Raw genomic sequence first — 26,173 nt, forward strand, 5'->3', positions numbered from 1 at the left:
TGCATTGTACTAGAATCAACAGGCTCTAATATTGTTGATACTGATGACAGCTGTCATCTTCCTTTTGGCCAATGACCCTCTGCCTCCCTTCCCCACCCTGCTTTGTGATTCTCCTAATAAAACGAACACGATGCTTGTTTTCTGACAGTGTGAAACCTGTGCCATGAATCTAGGCAGAGAAAGTGTCAGTAGTGTAAGAAGGCACTGGTACATAAGTAAGAATTGAAAGCTTGCTTGCTGATATGTCAAGCTCTTAAAAGACTTGCAGAAGTCTTGTGTGCTTGACCTGGCTTGTGAGTCTGAAGGGCTTAACAAATTTAGACTTCTTTGTATTTGGAAGATCCCTGAGAACTCATAATTGTTTCCTGTTTTTTAAGATGAAGACTATGAAACAGCAGTTAAGAAACTTAATGGAAGGCTGTATCCCAGCAATGAAAAAGAAAAAAGGAAATGGCAAGGTATGTCTGAAAACACAGTGGTTGATCTTTAATTTCTTAGATGCTGAAGCTGAATCTCTAAATCCGGAGGACACTAGAGTAGATAAGTGAATTTGGATAGGTCTGTAAAGGAGGTTTGCTTTCTTTGGCTGACTTTCTGTGTACTAAAAAAAGGTGGCATATATTGAGCTACTAGAAATACAAGTGAGTGTCAAAGGAAGCTAGTAGTAGTAGTGGCAGTGGCAAGATTGCAATCATTATTGCATGGAGGCTCTTTGATACAACAGAAAACCACAGTAGGACAAATGTACAGTTCTTTAGCTCCCTTGTGACTGTGAATGAGTGACTTTTAAAGTAGTGATGCTGTTACCAAAGTTTTAAACTTGAGATGTTCTGAGTTCCATTAGGTTAGTTTATAATGTATATGTAGGAACTGATCACAGTATTCAGCTGTCTGAACAGCTGTTTTCCACTAATTTTTGTTCTTTGCAGTAGGCACTGCAGTCAAACAGGAATTGGAGAGGGAATGTGTTACTACTTCTGAAACTAAACCTCCTGAGAAGAAGGCTGAAGAAGAAACTCCGCAGGTCACTTCCACATCTGTCTGTGGCATTGGTAGTAATGCGGAAGATGCCTGTCCAGAAGGCTCTCAGAAAGAAGCTGACACTCAGAGAAAGAAAGTACGAGTCAAGTATCTATGAAAAGTTTTGGCAATAAATTTGCAGCGTTATTCTTAGTCAGTTTTCACTTAGTGAGCAATCAAATATTCAGCAAATTAAAAGCTACTTGACTTGTTTGACTGAGTCTCAAGTCTGTTCTGGCGTTGGAACTAAGGTACAGATCTTGCATTTCTCAGGGAGAGAAAGGAAACCGCTTTACCTCCTAAAGTAGGAACAGCTTTGGCTAGTAGAATTCCTCCTAGCAGGTATGTGAGAGTTCAGTGATTTCAGAGAAATTCCCAAGAGAAGGGGTGCTTGTTTTGGAATCGTGCTGCTTCAAAGGTACTTCAGTCACTTGTCAAGTTGAACTTGAGTGTGTGTGTGTGTGTGTGTGTGTGTGTGTGTGTGTGTGTGTGTTAAGAATAATGAAGAATGTCTGAAACCTTCCAGCAACAATTCTTGGGGTTTTTTTTCCCATCTCTTCGCTTCTCCTTCCCTGTTAGTTACCTATTTTGAAACCTTAGTAAAGCTATAAGAAAGTTGGAGCCTGAGAACTTAGCATTGTGAGTTTTCTGCACTGCTGTTGTAATGAAATGAAGAAATTGATAACATGGGAGGGAGGGGGGGCAAAGGGGGAATGTGGCTTTTTGGGAGGCAGTGGTTATTCTTATGTCCGGACTGAATGTGGTCTGAATATTAGGCTCTCCTGGCTTATGTGCTCACTTATTAATCTCAGGAGAGTGAAGTTACAAGCTCAGCTGACACAGTCTGTACGAGTGAGGAAGAATTTCATACTCCATCAACTAGTGAAGCAACGGCGGTATTTGTGCAGTCAGCTGCTAGCAGTGAAGAGGCAGATTCCACAGAAACTGCTCACGTATCACAGAGTTTACCAGGAGGTGATGATAAGCCTGTGGACCTGTCAACTAAAAAAGAAAGTGATTCTGAACGTTCTGAGTCAACCCAAGGTAAAGTTGGGAGAATGTAAGGGTTTGTTTGGGTCTTTTTGTGTGTGGGGGGGTGTGTACAACCTTAAGTTTGCTTTTTTATTGCTTAGTTTAATTTAGCCATTGAACAGATGCAGCAGTGAATTTGAAGCACAAGTATTGGTCTAGTGAAAATATGCAGGGGAATGAAAGTACTTGTGCCTATCAAATTCTAGTATGTTCAGATGACTCTAGTACAGACCACTGCTACTCTCAGTTGTGTGATTTATACTTAGGTTAGTGTATTGTTTCATACCATGTGAGTACTTACTCAAGCTGTGTGGACTTGCTGAGTGTCAGAAATAGCATGCTGAAACTCAGTCTTGAGCAGTTTTTTGGACTGTAATAAAAAGTGTCAATATGAGAATCAGGTGCAAATATGAAAGCTTCTCCAGTATTTTCTTACAACTGCATGACATCAAAGATGTTTTCCTCAAAGAAAGAGAAAAACATTTGACTTCTCCATCTTTGACAGAACACAAACCCATCTCGTTTGGCTTTGGTCATGCTTCGGGCTTGTCGTTTGCGGATCTGGCTTCCAAGAACTCTGGAGACTTTGCTTTTGGCTCTAAAGGTGAGTTCAGCTTAAGCCTCTGGTACAGATACACATCTGGATTTGTGCTTCCCACGATAAATCTCTGTGCACCGGATTTCTGCATATTGTTAAACAATGTAAATGTGTGTTATCTTTGTTGTTGTGGACAAGTTTAAAATGCACATGTCTTAATTGTAGATTAAAAACTTCAAATGGGGCGTTAGTATAATGGTTAAACAAGACTAATAGTGCACAGATGAACAGTATGTAGTGCCCTTTAATTGGAACAGCTAATCTGATGAAGGCTGCAAAACGTCTTTCTCTTTCTTCAGTGTCTTGTCTGTCTTGCCTCATCTGTTAATCACATGATGACTTCTGTGGTTTTCTTTCTTGCCTCACCTGCTCTTTTTCTCCTTCAGTGTCACTTCTCCCACCAGAAATGCTTGTCATCACGTATTTCTCCCGTTCTTTCAAGTTTTCTTTAGCTTTGGAAGATGTGTCAACTCGAGGCTGTTAAAATGAGTAATGTGTCCATATCAAGTGAGGAGGATATGCAGCTGTGAGGCCTCCATTTATTTTCAGTTGATAGTTATTCTAAAAAATGCCCATATTAAATCATTTAAGTCTTTAAAAGGGCAACACCTGAAATGCTAACAGTGCTGTTATTATTTAGTACATCATTCAGCAGACCTAAAATTTTACTGGGAAATAATACAGAATACTTGATAGCTTAAAAAAGAAAAAAAAAAACAACCACAAAACTTGCTGTGCAGCATGGGGATGTAGTGTTGCATTGCTAAAATGAATTTCAAACACTGCAATTGGTCGAGTCTTATATTTAGAGAAGGCAAGGCTTTGCATTCACTTCAGTGCATGATGAGTGTCTGTAGAGCTGTGGGTACAAAACCACTTTAGAAAGGAAAACACTGGATAATGTAGCATTACCTGATGTCAGAATTGTATCAGTGTTCTTGGTGACGTCTGGAGAAGTCACACAGTACTGTGCTGTGTTTTAGGTGGAGGTAAAGTCTGGAGAAGAAGATGAAGAAATTCTCTTCAAAGAGAGAGTGAAACTTTACAGGTGGGACAGAGATGCTACTCAGTGGAAGGAGCGTGGTGTTGGAGAGCTTAAGATCCTTTTCCATACGCAGAAGAAATATTACAGGATCCTTATGAGAAGGGACCAAGTTCTGAAAGTGTGTGCAAACCATGTCATCACCAAAGAAATGAACTTAGTGCCCTCTGATACATCAAACAATGTTTTAATTTGGACAGCTACAGATTATGCTGGTGAGTTGGTTGAGTGGTTTTTACAGTTTTTTCAGTATCTTCTGCAGTTTGTTGGGCTTTGTTTTACCCTGGAAATTCTAGAGAACAAAAGCTACTGATCTCTGGCTACAGTGAGTAGAGCTAAAGAAATCTCTTCTTGGATTTGTTTTTCAGATGGTGAAGTGAAAGTGGAACAATTTGCAGTCAGATTTAAGGTTCAAGAACTGGCTAATTCTTTCAAGAGGAGATTTGAAGAATGCCAGCAAAGCTTGTCAGAGCTACAGAAGGGCCACCTCTCTCTGGCAGCAGAGCTGTCAAAGGACACCAACCCTGTTGTGTATTTCAACGTTTCTGCCAATGATGAACCTTTAGGACGCATAACCATGGAGCTGTTCTCAAATGTTGTCCCTCGAACAGCTGAAAACTTCAGGGCCCTGTGCACGGGGGAGAAAGGCTTTGGATTCAAGAATACCACATTTTGGCCTGGAAAGGACTTTTGTGAATCCTCCTTTCTAACCCCTTGAAACACAGAGCACAGCTCTTCCTGCATCCCAGCATTGTCCATACATGGCAGAGCTCTGTTCCTCTCCTGTTGCTGATCTGCTCCCGTCACTGATCTGCTCCTAGCTTCCCTTTGGTGAGTTTGGCAGAGGGAACTTCACCTCTGCGGCACTCAGAGAGACCAGAAACTGTTCTGGGCTCTGGCAAGTTAGTGGAGGAGCTACACCATGTATCTTCAGGACTTTTCCTGCCCAGCTGCCACAGCCCATTAGTTTCTGCTGCTTCTACTCTGAGTCCTTATAGCACCAACTCTATTAAAATCTCATCAGTTTTATGTACTGACTTGTTCCAACAGAGGAGTTAAAAGAAAATGAGTTTGCTGGAGGGTGTGACTGGCTGGCTGGACTGCCTTCCAGGTCACTGCTCACTTACCTGCAGCACTCCATGGATCCGGCCTGGAACTGGGCTTTTCCAGTTTTTGAATTTAGTAAGAGTAGCCAAAATCAACAGGGTTGTTGTCAGCACTGATACCTCAAGCTTTCCCTACGCTTCTAGAGACCATCCAGTTTTATTCTTGAAAAGCTATGACTTCATGGGAATGAATAGCATGCCACAGACTTGCATGCTAGACTTCATTGGTATCTGTTATCTGCCTGGTGGCTTCTCTTTGACAGCTGTTTGATTAGTAGGCTCTTTAGAGCCAGGATTCAGCCTTTCACAGCACCAGGAAGCTGAGCTCTTGACATGTTTTAGGCAGTGTTTGCACTGCTCGGGGGCCATGGCTGCATGTGCACGCTTGGCATGGCTGTGCAGTAGAGAAGATGAAATGGTAGTTTTCTCACTTTTTCAGTGCCTCCCAGGACAGGACTATGCGATAGATGAGGAATGGGTGTGTGTGTTGGATTTACTATTTAGTAAGTGCTTTCTCCTACTGTATCTTCGTACTTTGACTCCAGTTTTCTTGCAGTAGGGTCAAGGCCACTCAAACTCAGTTCTGTTGTGCTTTGAATTTGGAGCCCTTTCAAGGCTTGATTATAGACACAGCGGAGTAGAAGTCAACACTGTGTCAAGGAGAGTTCCAAAATATCCTTTTCTAGAAGAAGAGAGAAGCAAAAATGATTATGTAATTCTATGATTCAGTTGCAGGCTTCTTTTAACTTTATGTAGCATGGTATTTTACATCCTGTTACTGTATTTCCTACAGGTGAGTTCATTATTGGCCGTGTTATTAAAGCTATGAACAACAGTTGGCATCCGGAATGCTTCTGCTGTGATATCTGCCAACAAGTATTGGCAGATATTGGATTTGTCAAGAATGCTGGCAGGTGGGTCTTCACCCTTCCTTCTGTCACTGATCATGAGGAAAGTGAAATGAAAGTTGGGGGGGATGTAGAGGTTATGGTTCCTACAGCTTTCCTGCTGAGATGGAGTAACTGAAGTGTCTTTTATGAGAAGAAGGTCTAAGAATGCATCATAAAACTGAGAGTGGATATCTTAAAAGATGCACATAAAATATGAACTACTGGCCTACTTCTTCACCAGATGTCAGGTGTGTGTTTTGTACCTGGTGGTGTTTCAGGATTGGTAGGATACTGTGATAGACACTTAGAAATGAATCAGATGCAGAAGTATTGTCATTTTTAAATAGGTGTTTCTTTTTCCAACATGGGTTCCCAATTTCAGTCCAGTTTATCACCCTATTCATTAATAAATGCTCTCACTTCAGTGGGATCCTTCATGGATTTTTTTAAGTAGACTATGTAGCCATTGATTTCATATTTTTAATGTGATACACAGAGTTATTTACAGAGTTAGGGCCAGTTTTGTCATCCAGCTTCCAATCTAAATGTTGAAGAGTTTGAGGGTAAAGCATGAAATTGAAAGGAATTGAACAAACGATGCTTCTGTGGTGACAGAAGATAATATGCCTTACAGGTACTTACCTGTCTTCTTTTATGTCATTGCAGACATCTCTGCCGTCCCTGCCATAACAGGGAAAAAGCCAGAGGCCTGGGAAAGTACATTTGCCAGAAGTGCCACGCCATTATTGACGAGCAACCCCTCATTTTCAAAAATGATCCCTATCACCCTGATCATTTCAACTGTGCAAACTGCGGGTAACTTGAGTTCCACATAAAAAACAGGAGAATGCTGGTTTTATTTGTTTCACCACTTCTGTGTTAAAGTGGAAACCAGTCCTGTACAAGAGGCAAAAGGGATGAGTTCTGTGTGCCTTGCTGCTAGATACGTGTCTGGTTACGTCTCCTGGGGTGGTAGAATTGGACCTTCCATTCAAACAGCGGGTGATGTGTTGGGAAGTGAGGAAAGACTGTAATGTGCAGCACAGAGTGTCTTAGGAAATAGGAAATGTGGGCACAAACTTGCTTATGGCAGCAAAGTCATGGACATTATTTTTCTGCTATAAAGGGTGGAAAGGTGGTCTTTTGGGGCTGCTTCAGTCATTACCTTGCCTATGTTCTTTCTTTTTATTTGAGTTGCCCAAAGTATGCTTTTCTTTTAAGCTTTCTCTCACCTCATTTTGTCAGCTTCTGCAGCTGCAGAATACGTAGCTGCATGTTTCTACATCCCCCACTGATGCGTGGATCAGGGGGCACTGTAGGATATAGCACACGTTATTGGTTGTTTATTTTGTACTACAAAGGAAGCTGTCATTTCAGGATCATAGCAGAGGCTGATCTGAAAAACAACAGTAGTATTGTGCCAGTGCTATTGTCAGCTTATGTTATTCTTTCTCTGATGTTTGATATGGAGAAAATGCAGAGGAGTACATTTTCCTTTCGGTTACATTTATGTAAATCCAAGAAAGATACTGGTGTGAAGAGAGCCAGAATGCAAGGCAGGCATGACTACAGCTTTCTAACTGTGTGAGAAAAGTTCAGTAGCTATTTTCAGAGAGATTTGATGCATCCTACATAGCAGGCTTTTCTTAGTTTCCTGTGGAATCAATCAGTCTTGTTTAAAAAATAATCATATTGAACTGGCATATTTGATGCTGCTGAATACATTATTGTAGTACAAATACAGTTCCTGAAACAAGTGCTCAAAATTAAATGATGTCTACAGAAGCTCTTGAGTTGAACTTGTTCAGTCCCTTTATTCATGCTCTCAATTAATGAATTTCTGAACAGGAAGGAACTTACTGCTGATGCTCGTGAGCTGAAGGGAGAATTATATTGTTTGCCCTGCCATGACAAAATGGGCGTCCCCATCTGTGGAGCATGTAGAAGACCAATTGAAGGACGTGTGGTGAATGCTATGGGCAAACAGTGGCACGTGGAGGTAAACATCAGCTGACACGTTGTCTTTCACAAATGTAAATGTTCACTTACTTAACTGGAATGTCGCCGATCAGTTTCCATGAAAGGATTAGAAAAGTATGCAGCAGTGGTCAGCAAATGCATCTCCTAACCCCATTTTCAACCTTCTTGTGCCTGATCTTCCACTGAGAAAAGACTTCTGCCTGCAGAGCTAAAATCAGTAGTCCAAGGAAGCCTTGCAAGGTCCATGTAGAAGAAAATGTCCCCAAGTGAGAAGCAGGAGATACAGAAAGGCCGTCAAGTTCTGTGACAAACGTAATACTAGTGGGCATTATCATATTTCTGTGGTTTCCATTTACTGGCCATGTAAATATTTCTAAAGCAGTTTAGGTGACAGTTCCTATTTCAAGTCCATGTGCAAGATTTAGTTCTTAATCTTCCATTGAAGTTATGAAGATAAGCAGTCTTTGTTGTGAAATTCTCCTCCAGCAAGTGCTTTCTTCACAAGATGCAACAGTGGTGAAAATTATTTGATCTCACTTTATTCTGTCATTAATAACATATCAGAACCACCTCAGTGCATTTTTTTTTCTTTTTTGGAAGTTTTGGGTTGAAATGTTAAAAGACAGCAAAAGGAATGTTATTTTAGTGATGTAAAGCACAAAGCAAGTGGTAATTCTTATTTTCAAGATGGCACAGTGACTCAGAAGGCTTTGGTCCTGTTCAGTAGGGATTGTTGGTTTGCTTTCTCAAAAAAACCCACCATTATTCACAAGAAATCCAAAATCAATCCCTAATTTTCTTCATAGCATTTCGTTTGTGCAAAATGTGAGAAGCCATTCCTGGGTCATCGTCATTACGAGAGAAAAGGCCTGGCCTACTGTGAAACCCACTACAATCAGGTAAGGTTGCATGTTTTTGAAAACTGCAACTTTTAAACTCACCAACAGATTTTATTAATGGGAGATGGAAAGTGAGAGAGATTGTTTTCTTATGATCACCTGTGAGTATAAAGTTAACTGGTAGGTGTTCCACTGCAGGCAGTTGATATGGGTTTCTCTATAGGTAAGTTTTGCACTGAAAAAAGAAAACAGTGGGTAATTCATAAAGGAAAGCTGGGCTAATCAGAATCTAGTTGTTCTTCAAGCTTAGGGTTTCTTATGTTGAGCCGTTCCAAGCTTTTACACACCTGTAAGATCAGAGCAGCTGATGACACTCAGGTTTTCCCAAGATCATAAAGACCATTTGCCACTCAGGAGCTGTGGTTTAACACAAAGCCTTTGTGTAGGGTGGCCTTCCTTACAGCTGCAATTCTGAGTTGACTGTGTGTTAAGATAGACTGCATCAAGCAGCTCTTTCATCCACTTCCTGAAGACCAACAAAGGCAAAATTTGTCAGAGGGCACCACCTAGTGACCACTTGCATTTAAAGAAGAGATGCATGGAGTTGCACCGTTTGCCTCCAGCCTCCCTTGATTGTGCAGTCCAGCACCATAATGGATGGACCTTTCTTCTGTGGCAGCCAAGTGCAAGGTGTCACGTACACATCTTTGCTTGGATAAATAAGGGAGGATTACAGGTGGGAGTTGTAAGGCATCTGCTAATTACAGATGGATCCTAAATCTGTCAGTGACGAAGGGCAGGTGATTGAAATATTGCTGGCATCCCTGCAGACAATAAATGACATGACATTGTTAGCAATAGCATTGCAGTCATGATAGAGCAAGAACGTACACCGGGCAGGAGCTGTGTGTTGAAGGGATGTACAGATGTTCAGCTGGAGGGTTACTAAAAGTGTGTGTGTGACTCTTCATTGCTGAACTTCCAATGTTCAGCATTAGGGAAACAGCAAAACAAAACCATATTTGTAGAGGGTCAAGGAGATGTAAGGAAATGTTTTCATCTTTAATATTAGAAAGACTTTTGATGATCAGATGATGCAAGATTGAATTGAAACCCAAAATCAGACTTGCCATCGTTCTCCTTTATTTAAACTGAAATAAACAGGAAAGCGATTGAAATGCAGTTGAGAAATTACTGTCAATAAAATCACGACATTAAAAATTCATTGCTTCTCCTTCCTCTTCAGCTGTTTGGTGATGTATGTTTCCATTGCAATCGTGTGATTGAAGGAGATGGTAAGCAGTTCTCTAGCTTTTTTCTCAATGTTACGTTTTGATGAAAGTTCTTTCTAAAAGTGGAAGGAAGGTCCTTTGTTGAATCCCTCACTGCTCCCATTTAAGCCACAAAGAAGCATTCTCTGTATCAGAAACTCAAATAGATGTGATTAGTCAGAGGCCAAAGGGGAAGAAGACCTTACAGCAGGTGTTTCATGATGATGGAAGATCAAACAGGAGCTGAAGAGAACTGTGGTCAGCTGGAAACCTTTTAGTAATAACCAAAGGCCAGGGATGTTGAGAGATGCACAGGAGGCTTCCTGTCCCCACCAGCTTTCAAAAGGGACCCGTACAACTGTGACAATGACCACATAGGCATCTCCTCGAGTGAATTTAGGGATCATGACATAGATTTGGAAAAATATTTAGATACTGAACAATTGAGGTGGACTTTGTGAGGGATTTTTTTGTTTTTAAGTGCCTGCCTTCCATTGTTTCAGTTTGGTTCCTGGAGATATTCACCTATCTGTCACAGGCACCTGTCTTTTGAAAATAGAGGCTGATAATAATTTCACAGAACCAGGAGGGAATTGTACCTGAACAGATCTGGGAAGCCATAACTGGAAGCGCCTTAATTTTGAGGAGGAGTGATTGTTTTGTAGCTTTTTGGACTGTCATCAATGATAAAATGCCATAAGGCAAATCATTCCACGTGCAGTCACGTTATTTTGTTCCTAGCTACACCTGCCTGAAGTAAACATTGTAACACATCTTAGCCTCACCTAAGCCAAAGCCATTCTCGAAGTGGGAGGAAGCCTCTGCTCCATGAAAGGAGCCATAAAGTAGTTCACAGCCATGTAAATATAGGGTGAGACCTACATTCCAGAAATGTGCTTTCCCCACACTTTGGGACTGGACTCCACCTGCAGAACAACAATCCAGAAGCGCTGTCCTCTGCACTGAGATCCTGAATGAGGAGAACTGGGGCTTGGGGTGAATGAGTAACTGCAGCCTTGTCTGATCTTCACATCTCTGTGTGCTGTCATGTCATGCCATATCATCTGACTCTCGATATTGTACATTTCAATCACTGAACAAAATATGAAGTAGTAATTATTTTCATTGTGCATCCTCAATTATTCTACATTTCTTCTTTCATTTCTACACACAAATTTGACACTGCTGTCACAAATGATGAGTATCCAGTTTTGTTTCTCCTCTCTGTCTGGTGAAACAAACTCTTGTGGCAGCAGTTTTTTAAGAGACTGCATTATTGATTGAGATCTCTTGTAAGCAGACTTTGCTTTGACTGGTATTATGTTGGCAAGCAGCAGAAGAAATGTAAGCATATGTGGTTGTGCTTGCCCCATAGTGTGGGAAAAGAAGTTTGGCTTTACAGAGTTCTGGTTCTGTTTGCTGCTGACAAAATGTAAGAGAAGAACATTGTCCTGAGTCATAGAATTGTAGCATCTTAGAATGGCCTGGGTTGAAAAGGACCACCATGATCATCTGGTTCCAACCCCCTGCTATGTGCAGGGTCACCAACCAGCAGACCAGGCTGCCCAGAGCCACATCCAGCCTGGCCTTGAATGCCTCCAGGGATGGGGCATCCACAGCCTCCTTGGGCAACCTGTTCCAGTGCGTCACCACCTTCTGTGTGGAAAAGCTTCTTCCTAATATCAAACCTAAATCTCCCCCATCTCAGCTTAAAACCATTCCCCCTTGTCCTATCACTATCCACCCTCGTAAAAAGCCGTTCCCTTTCCTATTTATACACTCCCTTCAAATATAGGAAGGCCACAATGAGGTCTCCCCAGAGCCTTCTCTTCTCTAGCTGAACAAGCCCGGTTCCCTCAACCTTTCTTCATGGGAGAGGTGCTTCAGCCCCCTGATCATTTTAGTGCCCTTCCTCTGGACCAGTTCCAAGAGCTCCACATGGAACTTTAGAGCCTTAGTCAGAATCCTTGATCTATGGTTGGAAACAGAAGCAACATTTGGCAGGGAAAGGTGCCAAGGTATACTGAAAGAGAGGAGTAACTGAAAATTGAGGTACAGAACAAACAGAAGACACTTCCTCTCCAAAGCAGAGCTGCGTGCCCTCTGTGAGACAGCTTTATCATTGCTTGAGTCCCACTGTGCAACAATCAGGTGTGCCTTCCAGGTCTTGCCTCGTTATTGCTGCAGACCTTAATGCTTGCTACAAGATTCAAATGATTGTTTTTCACATTTCACAAACATTTGAGCTTAACTGTTCCTTTTTTTGGTAATGCTAATGATGTACTCTTTTTTTTTTCCCTTGCTCTAGTTGTATCTGCTCTGAATAAGGCATGGTGTGTGAACTGTTTTGCTTGTTCAACGTGCAACACTAAGTTAACGCTCAAGTAAGTCAGTCGATAGGTGTGATGCCTTCACAACATGTCAGTGGTTCTCTTTAAAATACTGGATGTTGCTGTAGGTTTAACTGTTACAGTACAAAAGCCGTCTGAACAACACTGAGACAATGTGCCTGTGCCTTCTTCTTGCTCTGTTTACTGATTTACATCTCTTTCAGCTGCCTGTTCCGTTCTTCCTTCAGTTCAGTCTTCTTAATTCTTGTCCTTTTTCGTCCTTTATTTTTTCCGCCTTTCACTCTGAAGAGATAAGTTTGTTGAAATTGATCTAAAACCTGTCTGCAAACACTGCTATGAGAAAATGCCAGATGAATTTAAGCGACGCCTTGCCAAACGGGAACGTGAAGCGAAGGAGAAAGAGAAGCAGAAAAAGAAAAAGCCCATCTGTTTGTAAACTGTTTTTCTTCTCACCACCACCTGTGCTCCTTTCTTCTTTGGTCAGTGCTACGGATGCTTTTACTTAACGTTTTTGCATGCGTTCATGGCTCACAGCCAAATATTTTTCACAAAACTGCAACTTGAAATACTGTTATGTTATTCTTTTAAGCTCTGTTTGCTTAGCAATACAGCTGAGTTTGAAAGATTTTTTCAGAGACACAGTTATAAATGGGGCATCACTCACTCAGAGTATTTCAGTCACGGTCTGCAATGTGTATGAGCTTCTGAAAGTAGTTTCATACATGTGTATAAAGTGCAGTTGCATTTTTTTGTCTGCATGCATTTAATACACCCTTTATTTTCTTCAGGATCCCTTCCACTAAGACTTTGTTTTCTTGCTATGTCATTTTAGAAATAAATTTGTGGAGTTTGATATGAAGCCTGTCTGCAAAAAGTGCTATGAGAAGTTTCCTCTAGAGCTGAAGAAAAGACTGAAGAAATTAGCTGAAACTGTGGGAAGGAAGTGAAGACTTCTTATGCTCTCCCCTTTCCTTATGAAAATGTTGCATCTGTTACTTGGGAGGGACTCTGAGGCTGTAATCAGACAACAGATTACAATGCGTGCCTTTCATCTTGAAATGCTCCATTCTCTCTGTGAGTACACGTACAAATACAGATTTGTTGATAAACAGACCACGCTTCTGTCAGCTCACCTGAGAGGTTTCTGACCCTGATAATGCACCCATACAAGAGGGCCATTGAGCACAGTAATCTCTGAGGAATTTTAGATTGAGAAAATACGCTTGTGAGTACCTGCAAAAGCACATTGTGCAAACAGGCCCAACGTTATGGGCATGCAGTGTCATTTATAGTAATGAAAATATCAATATGCAAATTTATAGTAATGAAAATATCAGTATGCAAATGAAGCATGCATACAAAATTCCCCGTGGCCTGGGCAAGAAACCAAACAGACCTCATTTCCCGGAAAAAATAATGCTTAGATTTCAGGTCCAATAGTCCCACTGAGGAGCCTTGTTGAAGGTGGTTTGAAAAGTAGCGCCTTTCTAAACACAGTCACTGTACAAATGACCTGCTTCGATAGTTTGTACTTACACGCTGAATCTCTGTGCATCAGCCTTAGCATGAAATGTCTGTATGAAGTCTAATTCCCACTGCAAGAAACAAGTATACTCAGATCTACTTGAATTTTGCTGTATTCCATTCAGAATAACACATTCACTTTTCTATAAGCTCTTGCCTTTGATTTACTTTTGGTGCCTTATTCTGCCGGGCCATATGTAACAGTGTTCCATTCAATATATATCTATAGTTTTATTTTTATTCCTTATTTTTATTATTATTATTTTTATTCCTTATTTTTATTTTTATTTTTAGGACAAGCAGAGACATCTGCTTGTCCTAGAAATGCACTTTAGTTTTTAGGTTTAAAAAATAAATTATCATTTGTTTCATAACCAACAGCTGGATTCTTCTGGATGTTTTCTGATTGGCACTGTCACCAGGTTTTCTGAAAGAAAGGAAGTTCAAAAGCACATCTTCCTCCCAGATTTTGCTCTCTACTCTTTTCACTGTAGTGTAACTTTCATCCCAGACTTCCCATTTAGTGCTAGGTAGGGTATTTTTTACTTTGTGGTTATATACAGTTATCCCATGCAATAACAGTTCAGTAGCAGAATGCAGTCATTGCTGTGTTCATGACTGAAAATTGCCCCCCCCCCCCAAAAAACGTATGTAAGAAGCGTAATAGTAACACTGCTGAGATTTTGGACTGTGACATGGATTCAGCCCATCAATACTCAACAATGATTCCTTTACACTGTAACTCAGTTCAAGTGTGTTTGTTTTGTTTTGCTTTTCCACATTATGCTGACCATATGCACAGCCTTACTGCTGAGGGAGCTGGGAACAATCCCTAACTTGAGGCTGCACAGTAAGCTCTGCCTCGCAAGGTTACATCCACACCTCACTCACAGTGTGTAGCCATCAGTCTCCCCTGGGCTCTGTGGCAGTCCTGGGGCCCTAACACAATGTTTTCTGCTCTTTCTTCAAGTTACTGATAGTGAACACGATGTGCAGTAGCAGCAAGGCAGTGGTTTCTGTGCCATTAACACAGGTGTGTGTTTCAGACCCCACAAATAGCATCAAGGCTGTTTTGGGCTTCAAAGCCTGTTACATCCCATAAAGATTTCAGAAGGAAGGGACTGTCAGGTAGTCCAAACATCTGCTCCAGGCAAGTGTGACTTTCAAAGCTTCATCAGTACTAAAAGTTTTACCTAGCCAAGTTCTGAGCATCTCCAAGGAAGAGGTGATTTCACAGGCCTCTGTGGGCAACAGTTCCAGTATTTAATGACCTTCATGATGAAGTTTTTTTTCTGTATTCTTGTTTTCCCAGTGGAATGTTGCTCAAATTCACGCTGCTCACTCAGCAGCTGTCTTTGGAGTAAACTGTCATTGAAGTAATAACCATGGATATTGTCATCAAGAGCATTAATTAAAAGAAGTGCAAAACAGAGCCAGGGAGTGAGCTAGCAATTAGGCAGCCTGGACAATTACAGGTCTGGTGCTGAAGTTCACTTCCTGGCCTGTCAGTACTGTAAATACTTCACATAGATGTACGTGCTTTGAGGCTGATTTTATGACAAGAAAGACCCTGCAGTGTGTTCAGAGAAAGACAACGAAGCTGTGAAGGGTCTGGAGCACAAGTTTTACAGGGAGCAGCTGAGGGAACTGGGGTTGTTCAGTCTGGAAAAGAGGATGCTCAGGGGAGACCTTATCACTCTCCTGATAAGGTGATGAACCGAACGGAGGTTGTGGCGAGGTAAGGATTGGCCTCCCAGAGATAGGATGAGAGGGAATGGCCTCAAATTGCACCACGGGAGGTTCAGATTGGATATTATTAAAAATTCATCCTCAGCAACAGTGGTGAAGCAGTGGCACAGGCTGCCAGGGAGGAGATGCAGTCACTGTTCCTGGAGATGTTCAACAACTGTAGATGTGGCACTGTCACATCCCACCATAAGAGGAGGGAAAAGGTGACCAGAATCATGAATACCCCCAGCTAGATTAAGGCAGAACAATGCACAGATTTCATAATACATCAACTTTAATGAAAATCTATGTACTACAATTATCCCATAATACTGGCACTCTAACAGCACTTTAGAAAGCCCAGGGGAGGTACCTGCAGGAGGAAGGACCTGCGCCTAAAGCCTTTCTGCCTCTGGCAGCTGCAAGCCCTGTGCTCAGTTCCTATCAAGGTAGTCAGTGTTTCTTGGGTACAGCAGCAGCCTTAGGGCTTAGCGATGGTGGGCGGGGTGCATTTGTGATTCTCTCCCCATGAATGAGACTTCACCAACTTGCAGCTTGGTGGCCCCACTTTGCTTAGAACCGGCAGAAAAAGAGATCAGCCCCTGCAGTGAGCAGCAGCCAGGACTCCCTGGCAGGAGCTAAAGCACGGGGCGGCGCCGGTGCTCAGAACCACAAAACTCAGAACATCGCTTTTTAAGCCCCGTCTCCTGGGTTGGCGCATCTCGCCATCTTACAAGCTGCTTCGGACAGAAACCAAGTATTTCTGCTACTCGCGGTGCCTGGAACCCAGAGCTCAAAGCTCGTCGTCTATGAATCCGAACAATAAAGCCTGATCGATGGCTGGCGGGTGACGCTGACATTCGCGGTGACGCAGCACGTCCTTACAGGTGAGGAAAACACCTCAGCACGGCCTCACACGGCGCTGTTTCCTAAGACCGCTCGAGGGCGGACAGGCTGAGGGCGGCACCGGCGGCGCGCCGAGCGGAAGCCCGCGCCGAGCGGCGTAACGCTCCGTAATTCAGATTCCCGCCGCCGCGACAACCAACCGCGTACCAGCCGCTCAAACTGCGCATGCGCGCGTTCGGCGCGTGCGCCGCCCCACGCCGGGACTGTGACGTCACGCGTCGCCGCGATCGGCAGCGGAGGGCGTTGCGGCGTGTGTGGAGCGGGAACTTGCGTAGCGTACGAGTGCCGGCCTTCCGCCGCTTGCTCTTTCTCCTGGTGAGGCTCGGCGCGGTTCCCGACGACGAGTGCCGGCCGGACGGCCGGGCTCGGCGCCATGCTACGACGCACGAAGCCCGAGGTGGAGAGATACGTCGCCTCCGTGCAGGCCGCCGCCTCCTCTCCTAGAGAGGTGAGTGCTTGGGGCCCGGCCGGCACCGCCGGCGGCGCTCCCGAGGCCTGCCCGGGGCCGCGGTGTGTTCCGCTCCCCGTCCGCCCCGTCCTTCCACTCGTCCCGCGGGTGCCGGGCCCGAGGGGTGGTTGCGGGCTTTGCCGGGGCCCGGGATGGCCGTCGGGGGCCGGCGGGCCCGGTGCGCGGGAAAGGCGCTGGGCTGCCCGGCCGGGCGGCGCTTTGCTGCCTCATCCCTCGGGTACGGGGCGGGGGGGTCGTGGCGTTCCCCCTGCCGGGAGCGTTGGTGAGTCAGAGCTTGCTGAGGGGCTCGTGGAGTCGTGTGGGTGGGGAGTCGAAGCCGAGGGAGGGAGGCCGCGGATATACTTTCTTGGAAGCGTGGTTTGCTACCGCTGCGCGCCTCTTAAAACTGGTGAGCCCTCGGTAACTTCCGAAGGAGCGCAGCGGCGTGGTGAAATACGGATCCATCCTGTTCTGTGGGAATAGAATGGCGTGGGTTGGAAAGGGCCACCATGATCATCTGGTTTCAACCCCCCTGCTATGTGCAGGATCGCCAGCCAGCAGACCAGGCTGCCCAGAGCCACATGGAGCCTGGCCTTGAATGCCTCCAGGGATGGGGCATCCACAGTCTCCATGGGCAACCTGTTCCAGTGCGTCACCACCTTCTGTGTGGAAAAACTTCTTCCTAATATCGAACCTAAATCTCCCCTGTCTCCGCTTAAAACCATTCCCCCTTGTCCTATCACTATCTATTCCCCCTCCTGTTTATATGCTCCCTTCAAGTACTGGAAAGCCACAATGAGGTCTTGCGAGAGTTCCTGAGCTTCCAGACTTTCCTCTCTTGAAGAACCCAAATAGGGAATGCATACTGTTAAGCTTCTGAATTTCTTTGGTGTGTTGTGTGGCTGTTATTCTCATCTGTGTGACAGCGTTGTGAAACGTCAGTAATAAGAGAGGGAGTGGTGGGGGAAATAGCTTTGCTGCTGTGCGTTAGTAACTGGGCAGCCAGATGATTCCCTGATAGCTGGAAAATGGTGTGCAGGTCACGGTGAGCTGACTGATGAGGTTCATAGGAGCAGTTTCATCCGGAAAGGTCCCGCTCTGCTGCTTTGAATTGGTTTTATTGCAGACGTGGAATATTCAGCAGTTGTGTAATGTGAATGCACACTGTGATGCAGCAGGGCCTTGATGTGAGTGTAAGGCCTGCATGAGTCCTCATTTTGATCTTCTTCAACAGCAGTGGAGTTGTCCCTTCACTTTGTTTGGTTGATTTTGATGCTGTTTAGGCTGCACAATGTTGAATGTATCGCTGCTAAATTTGGAGATAATCTTCAACAGTGTTGGTATTCTTGTGGAGCTCAGCGAAAAGATATTGCCTCTCCTTTAGTAGTGCTCAAGGCCAAGTGCTGCGGGTTTGGTTTCATCTTTTCAGTGATGCTTGTAACTGGCTGTATAGCACAGTCAGTGATGGAAGTAGTTACTGGTTTTTCTGGGGTGTTGATTTTGGAGAGGAGGGTTGTACGAGGCTGTAAGCATTTATTTTGAAGTTTCTTTCCAACCCTGTTTCCAAGGAGATGTCTCGCATGATTGCACTCTGTGCATGTCAGTGTATCCATGTTTTACTTCAAAATACAGACTGAAAAGTTGGAGACTGGTGTTCCTTTGAATCCACGTGTAAAAATTTTTCAGGAGTAACCTGGGGGTAGGAAGGGGATAGGAGACTAAATTCAAGTGTCTTTAGATTGTAGAAGTTTGTTTCACATCTGGAGTCCTAGGTGTAACTAGTTCCTGATTCCTGATTCTCAAACAGAGGCTACTGTGGCAGTGATATGTGGACCCCAGGTTTAGGTTTGTCTCCTGGTTCATGTTTACCATGCAGTTTTTGCTCATGACTTCCTAGTTCTCAAGCTCATTCACACAGGTAAAAAAAAAAGTTTCTTCAGTGCAGTAATTTAGTGCTGATGTTATCAGTCCAAGTGAACTTGAACTTGAGGACTGTGTGTGTGAAAGGTGAAACATACCTCTCCACAGGTATTGACTGAAGGGCAGAACAAGGAAATAAAAGTGAAGATTATATATAAAAAAAAAAAAGAGGACGGGCAAGAGATGAAGGTGACAGAAGCATGAACAGGAGGAGGTGGACTCTTAATTTGTGGCATCTGTTTTCTTCTGCAACGTAGATACATTGCAAGAAAAAAAGCTGATCTGTAGCTGGCCCCATTCTTCTTCTCTGTTTAGTCAGAAGTGTTTATGAAATGTCAGGAACCCCAGTTTTGCTTTGGTAGAAGCCTTTGTCAGTTATTGGGGAAAAACATTATTTTCTTAATCCTGTATCTTTCACAAACAAAGCCCTGAATAGGAGGAGTGAACTGGAGCTGGTAACTATGAAGAAACTGTTAGAAATATGATGCATCCCTGAAAAGAAAGGTCTCCCTGTTCAATTACTTCAGCAGTACTGTATATCTAAAATGTACCTGTCCTGTTTTCTTTCCTTCAGAGATCGTTGAAAGGATTCCTTTTTGCTAAGCTGTATTTTGAGATAAAAGAATATGAACTTGCTAAAAGGTAATAAATGTTACGTATGTTGTTCTGTTCTTTAACATGTGATAGAAAAGCTAAGTGAAGTGGAGCGGAGAAATCAAGACCATTCTCATGCTGTTCTGAGGTAGCAGTGAATGGGAGAATTGGATGCTGTTTAAATCTGCCTAAAAGAGCAGCCTAAAGGATGGGTAGTCATAGTGTGCTGTAAGAACTCACCTGGCTGGAATGTCTTTTATGCCACTGTGTTACGGCCTTCGTGCAGTTTCTGTGAACTACTGCTTTATTTAATAAAGGCCAGTACTTGCAGGCAAATGTGTAGAATCTGTACATGTAGAGATAATGTTGTTCCTTACTTGAAGGTCTAGATCAAGCACCTAGAACTAAATATGGCTGGATGTCCTGTATGACAGATTACATTCCCACGTTAGCTACAGGCTGTGGGGGGTCTTGTATTACTGAGCAGTACTGATCCTTCTGTTCTGTTTTTGTTTTTTTCTTTACTCTGTAGATATATTTCTACTTATCTCAGTGTCCAAGAGAGAGATCCTAAAGCTCACAGGTTTCTGGGACAGATTTATGAAGCTCAGGATAACATAGAAAAAGCTTTTGGGTGTTACAAGGTAAGCACTTCCCTCACCTCCCTGATGTCCTGCTTTATTCCATCTGAAATGGACTTGATCTTTGTGCTGCCTGCTCTGATTTTCTTCCCACTGGACGAAGAATCTGTGACCCCTGTAGAATTCTGTAGTAGGGATTATGGTAACAGCAGTAATGCAGCTGCTACTGAAAGACTGGACTGAGAGTGTTTCTCAGTTGCACAGTTTGCTTTTTGTTGGTGGTGGGCTTTCTGTTTGTTTGTTTCCTCAGAGGTAGAGGGAACAGGGCAAACACAGTTTTGATTAGGCAAGTGTATCAATGTGAAATCCAGTCAACGTTTCGTTATTTGGGCTTTGGGGAGGGAGAGGATATGCACAAAAGTCTTGTTGCCACTCAGTGGAGTACTGTCAGTCTTCCTGACTTAATTCTGATTTTTCAGAAGCCTCCACATTAGGTTAGACTAGAGATACTCCTGGTCCAGTGGTCTGAGTAGAGCAGCAGCTGGTGGTAGAGGCAGAGGAGCTGTTTTGGCATTATTTCTCTTGTGGTGTTCTGGATTCCAGCAGTTGTCTGGGTGTTAGAAACCAAGGGTGGCCTTTGAAAAAGGAGACTTTTCTGAAAGTAGTGAGAAAATACTTACTGATAGTTCTAACTTGACTTGCTGGGTCTGTTTATTGGGGGCCATATTTTCTTTCTTGTTCTATATGGACTGCAAGATCAAGTTACCAGTAACCTTTTTCTTGTGTTTGTGCATGGGAAACCCAGCGTTCTGTGGTGCTGAATCCAAGGCAGAAAGATCTTGTGCTGAAGATTGCGGAGTTGCTGTGCAGTAACAACATCACTGATGGAAGAGCCAAGTACTGGGTTGAGAAAGCTGCCAGGCTCTTCCCTGGGAGTCCTGCTGCTTACAGACTGAAGGTAAATTCCAACTCCTAATCTCTGTTCTGTGCCTAGTAGAAACTGCAGTTTCTGTAACTGATGGGAAAACCATGTTAGTAATAGTATCCAAGAAGTCAAGATTAGATTAATATTGCCTCTATTATGAGACTACACTGCTTTCTAGGGTTTTTTTATTTGAATTAAAAGCTGTAGAATGTAGGAGATGCTGTTATTCCCAAATACTGTGTAAATGCTTTCAGTCATACTCTCTCACTTTTGTGCAGGCATTAGTTTTCTGTAGTGCAACAGCAATGAAATGGAAGTGTTGAGAGGCTTGTGCTTTGGGGTTTTGTGTGTGGTGTTTGCTGGGTTCTTTGTGTTTTTCTTTGTTTTTTTTTTTTTTTTTTAGCCTGTTCTGTATCAAGGTGTGCCATCTTTGAACCAAATGATTTGATGCTCTTAACTTAGCATCTTACTTAGCATCTATGTGATGCAAACTCTAAAGTGGTTTGGTTTTTTTTTTCCACTTCTGAAATGTTGTAAAACACTCTAGGCCCCAACAGCTTTTCAGAGTAGTTTGAGTAATGTAGTCTGTAGTGGCAGTGAGAAAACAGGTGATGTAGTTGCTGAAAAGGCTCTCGTGGAGAATGAAATGTGAACATGTTGCCTTTGTATTTAATAGGAGCAGTTACTGGAACATAGAGGTGAAGATGGATGGAATCAGCTCCTTGATATGATTCAGACAGAACTCTATGCGAGACCAGATGATATCTACCTGAACATCAGACTGGTTGCTCTCTACCGTTCAAATAATAGGTTAAGAGATGCTGTGCTTCATTGTCAGGAGGCAGAGAAGAAAATACCAGTAGACTCAAGCTTGGAATGGTGTTCATGTGTCATAAAGACATTTGAGGTATTGAATCATATTTTGATCCTGCCATCATCTCCCATACCCTTGAAACTGGTGTTATTCTCTTAGTAACGTTACAGTGGCAGCTAATGCTCAAGTGACTTAATTCCTTCAACTGTGATGTTTGCCAAACCCAGTGATTTACTTGGGATTTTCTTAAATCTTATGGAATTGTTTAGTTTCTAGCTGAAGTACTAAGTTAGATACAGCAGCTCTGTCAGGGAGGAAATTGCTCAGGCAAATCGTTTGTGGACTTTTGCTGCTGAAGAGTATGTTAATGTCTCACCTGGGAAACTGGATTATGGAGCAACGTGTTCTGGAGAAGCTCTTGCCTTCCTAGGAGGAGGGTGGTTCCTTATTCTCTGATGAACTTTATTCTTTAGGAATACCTTGAATCAGTTCGAGACTTGGAATCTGATAAGAATAATTGGAGAGCTATCAAGAAAGATCATCTGCTGGCCTATGCTAGCTTTGTTAAAATGACACTTGCTTCCAGAGATGTTCGAGAAAGCAGAGAGGCACTTGAAAGGTATCGTTTTAACTTTTCTGTTTTTTTAAAAAGAAGAACAATTGAGTATTTTTTTCTGGGTCACAGAACATCCAGCAGACATAATTTTCACTGAGTAGCCATTTTGTGAATTGGAGGGGAGTTCCTCTGTAGTAGCCACAGAGAAAAAATGTTACTAGGCTTGATCTCCAAGCCATGTGTCTGCCTGAGCTACAAGCCTTAGAGACGGCTGAGTGATAGTCTGTGCCAGTTATCTTTTTTCACTGCAGCATGAGAGTGTTGTTCTTGACTTCAGCTGGTTTACATTTCACAGGCACTTGTGGGTCAGCTTTGTCCTGGTCAAGTCAATACAACGCATACTGAAACAACGAACAATTTCCCATGTCTAGTATAAATGGGAGATAGGAAGCCACCTGCATTCTCCTTGAGGGAAAACTGATAGGGTCAGCTAATCCAGCTGACTTCAGACTGGGTCATGTGTGCCACAGCTGGAATAGTACGAAACAATGTTTGTAGCCATTTATTTTAAGATTTGTGTTCCTTTATTTCCATTACTTTCTCTTTTGTACTGACTCCTATTGATTTCACTTCAATAAACAGTGTTCAGAGCTCTAGGAGCTCAAGACTGTTGTCCTGCTCTTGTGCAACGCAGGTTTAAGCTACAGAGATGGCAGTAGCAGTTGAATTATCAAGTCACTCCATTCATGGCTAAATAACACTGGCCTGAAGCACGCGATAGATTTTATCAGGGCTTTGTTGAAAATGAATTTTGTCTCCGTTCTAGTTTTGACCGTGTGCTTCACTCTGTGAAACCATATGTGAATGGACCTGATGAGCTGTCTCGTACCTTCCTTGAGATGAAAGGACACTTCTACATGCATGCTGGAACTTTGCTACTGAAAATGGCCCAGAGCAGTGAGGCGCAGTGGAGAGATGCATGTGAACTTGCAGCATTGTGTTATCTGAAAAGTTTCTATGTAAGTCACTGTTCAGTTTGTGCTTGTAGTTGTTGCGGTTCTTGAACGCTCTCGCTGTACATGCATTGAACACCTGTATTCCAAAGATGAACTGCTGTTTTTAAGGCTGTCTCCTCACCAAATCTTCCTCTTCCACAATTCTTTAAAAGATTTCAACTGATGTGCAGAAGGTGTCTCTTCAACTGTTTCACTTGTCAGAAGTAAAATGACTCTTAGGAGTGTATTTCCTGCAGGGTATGCCCTTTTCTGTAAGCAGCTAAAATAACTGATATCAGGGTTATTGGTGTGGGAGAGAGGGGGATGACCTGAGTAGCTCTCCCACACTTACTGCATAGATAGCAGAGCTGGATCAAGCTTGTGTGCTCTTGAAGGTATTTGCAGTTGGTTGATGACTCACCTGGTGTCTTGTTCAGGAAAGAAACAACCTTGTTTTGTAACTTCTGAGACTAACTGAAGTGATTTCCTTTTTGTTGTGAAGAAGCTGTAACAATTCTTTCTTCCACAGGTACCTAAACCAAAGTCCAAACTAATAAAAGGAGATCCTGCTGGGCAAGACATGCTGGAAATGTTGGCCTGTGACCGAAAGAGCCAGTCTGGTAATAAAAATTAATAATTACAAATGTTGCATAGTTCCATTTTAGTTTTATGAATAGTTGATGTCAGAGTTAATGTCTTGTTAAAGAACACGTTTGGTGTCTTGAAATATGCTATAAAACTTTGTATATTTTGGCTACGTATGAAAAGCAAAACAGCAGCTTAATCCTGACGTGTAATGGACTTTTTATCTCCCGGACATTAAGATAGAATTTAATTTTTAATGTCTATTTGCAAGCAGTGCTGGTCCCAAGTACAAAAGAAAATATTGCTCTTTCTCTGTCACTTTTGTTCCCTTCTTTGTTGCAACAGGTTTGCTGCTGTTTTGTTTTGTTTTGTTTTGAAAGCAGAGGCAGTCTTTTTCAGTCTTTGCTGTCTTTTGTGCCCTAGATGAAAACAAAGAAAGCACCAGGCATCAGGCTGAATTCATCCTGAATAGATGAGATTGACAGCTACTTATTTTGAAGACCACTCTAGTGCTCATTGTAATAAAAGTACATAGTAATTTTGGCAAACTGGATTTTAAAATGCTTTGGGACTGCTGTCAGCCCATATACTAAAACACTGGCTTAATTATAGGGAGAGTGTAACTTAGAAATCTGTAAATATCATAAGGGGAAATCTTGCTTCCCAGCCTCAGGTAGCAGAAGCAACCCACTGCATCAAATATTGTTGAGTGTTCTTCTGTGACATTGTGTTTCCTAGGTCACATGTTGCTGAACTTAAGCCACGGCAAGGAAGACTTTTTGAAAGAGATTGTGGAATCTTTTGCAAACAAAAGTGGTTTATTTACGTTGTTTGAAAGCCTGTTTGGGAGTGGAGCTTCTAGAGAGAGATCTTTCCTTGGCACAGATGATGTGGGAAATGTCAGTACACAAGCACCAGTTCAAGGAGAACTGAGTAAATACGATATTGGTAAGAGATGTTACTGAAACTCAATATGAACACGACTGTGTTAGAGGTTCTTGTACAAATGCATCATTTGCAACAAAAGACAAGTGTCTGTAATAGCTGCTCATCGTTGCTCTCATCAGAGAGTGATTTGTAAGGTTTCACTTTCAGCTGTAGCTGAGAGGCAGTATCATCATGCCAGGTTCTGAAGAATTTCTCACATACTTCCTGCTTCCACACTGTTGTCTTCTGGTCTGTTCTGATTCATTTCTAGTTGAAGCTGCCTGTTTAGCTTTCCGTGTTTGTACACTTGTAAGTGCTAATAGGAAGGCACATACTTCTTCATGTGTAATCTGTGAATACAGGTTACAGTAAAGGGTTCCATAAAAATGAAATAATTCCAGGAGGAGTTGTGAGCTAGTGAAATCTTTCTGTTTTTAAGCTGAACTTGACAATGAGGGCTTGCTTTGAATTTGGGTGTAACAAGAGTAGAATGCTAGTAGTCTTCTACTTAGCTATTAGTGGTCAAAAATATATGTAGACTATTCAAACTAAAACTACCGATCAGAGTGCAAAGCAATAAGGCTTATGGCCTTTCTCTTGTTGAATATATATGTATTTTATATATTAAAATAAAAGTTTATGCTGTTATGGTCTTTCTGAAGAAGTTTCTTCATCATGGTTTTAAATACAAAATTAAAAAAGAAACAAACACTTATTGCCTTTATTATTAGTTCCAGCTTGTTAGACAGAGGCAAACAGGTGGGAGGAGGTTGCTGGGGAAGCCCTTCCATGGGAGAAATATTCAGAGCTCCTTCTCTTGTAATGAAACCCAGCTTTCAGATGCAGGTCTTCCTAACTAGGACGCAGATCCTAGCATCTTACAACCTTTGTTTTTGCACAGGTGCTGTTCGAATGCACAGTGGCAGTCTCCAGCACCTTGTTTGGCTTGGCTTGCAGTGGAATTCTATGTCAGCGTTATTCCCACTGCGCAAAGTATTAAAACAGCTTTTTCACTTGCCACAAGAAACATCAAGGCTTGAAACAGATGCTCCTGAATCCATCTGCCTGCTGGACCTGGAAGTAAGTAAACTTTCCCAGTTCTTCAATGCATTTAAATGCAAGGTTTTGGGTACCTAATACTTTGTTTATTCTTACACAAACAGGTTTTTTTACTTGGAATGGTGTTCACCAGCAACTTACAATTGCAAGAGAAGTTTAACACTCACTACGGCACACATCAGCCTCCATTCTTACCATTGCTGCTGTGCAAACAGTACTATACTGAGAAGCAGAGATCCTGGTGGGATGCAGTTCGTACTCTGATGCAGAAAAAAACAACGTAAGGCTTCTTCAGTTTGGAAAGACTTTAACCAAACTTGTAGACGGCTTCTGAATTGATTCCCATAGGTTGTGTAAAACGAGTTCCTTTTGTTTGACGTTTGAGCATTAAAGGTTTGCTGCTGTAGGGGCGAGACGCTTAAGAACTTTCCAAAAACGGGCTTTACGTTTCTAATATTGTATTTGTCAAGAGCCAGCTTAGG

General features: G+C 42.7%; 1 protein-coding gene across 40 annotated transcripts in view; it reads left to right on the forward strand.

Annotated features, from left to right (window-relative positions):
• LOC125688938 (E3 SUMO-protein ligase RanBP2-like) overlaps positions 1-26,173 on the forward strand; it is a 180,385-nt gene that overhangs the window by 58,936 nt on the left and 95,276 nt on the right. For 6 of the 40 annotated variants that reach the window (XM_048935806.1, XM_048935769.1, XM_048935756.1 and 3 more), the window contains exons 7-11: positions 22,952-23,144; positions 23,650-23,740; positions 24,444-24,653; positions 25,534-25,712; positions 25,796-25,971. The exons of 13 other annotated variants lie outside the window; for them this stretch is intronic. In XM_048935806.1, coding sequence (XP_048791763.1) covers positions 22,952-23,144; positions 23,650-23,740; positions 24,444-24,653; positions 25,534-25,712; positions 25,796-25,971 — 849 coding nt within the window. Of the gene's footprint in view, positions 1-377; positions 459-932; positions 1,118-1,832; positions 2,065-5,591; positions 5,713-6,354; positions 6,505-7,536; positions 7,688-8,474; positions 8,568-9,753; positions 9,803-12,086; positions 12,163-12,961; positions 13,357-16,505; positions 16,736-19,229; positions 19,298-19,781; positions 19,894-20,635; positions 20,789-21,431; positions 21,663-22,042; positions 22,189-22,951; positions 23,145-23,649; positions 23,741-24,443; positions 24,654-25,533; positions 25,713-25,795; positions 25,972-26,173 lie in introns of those variants that run through there. 21 more of the 40 variants (XM_048935575.1, XM_048935585.1, XM_048935593.1 and 18 more) reach the window with 14 other exon arrangements.

This window comes from Lagopus muta, chromosome 1 (genome assembly GCF_023343835.1).
Source record: "Lagopus muta isolate bLagMut1 chromosome 1, bLagMut1 primary, whole genome shotgun sequence".
Taxonomy (NCBI): Eukaryota; Metazoa; Chordata; class Aves; order Galliformes; family Phasianidae; genus Lagopus; species Lagopus muta.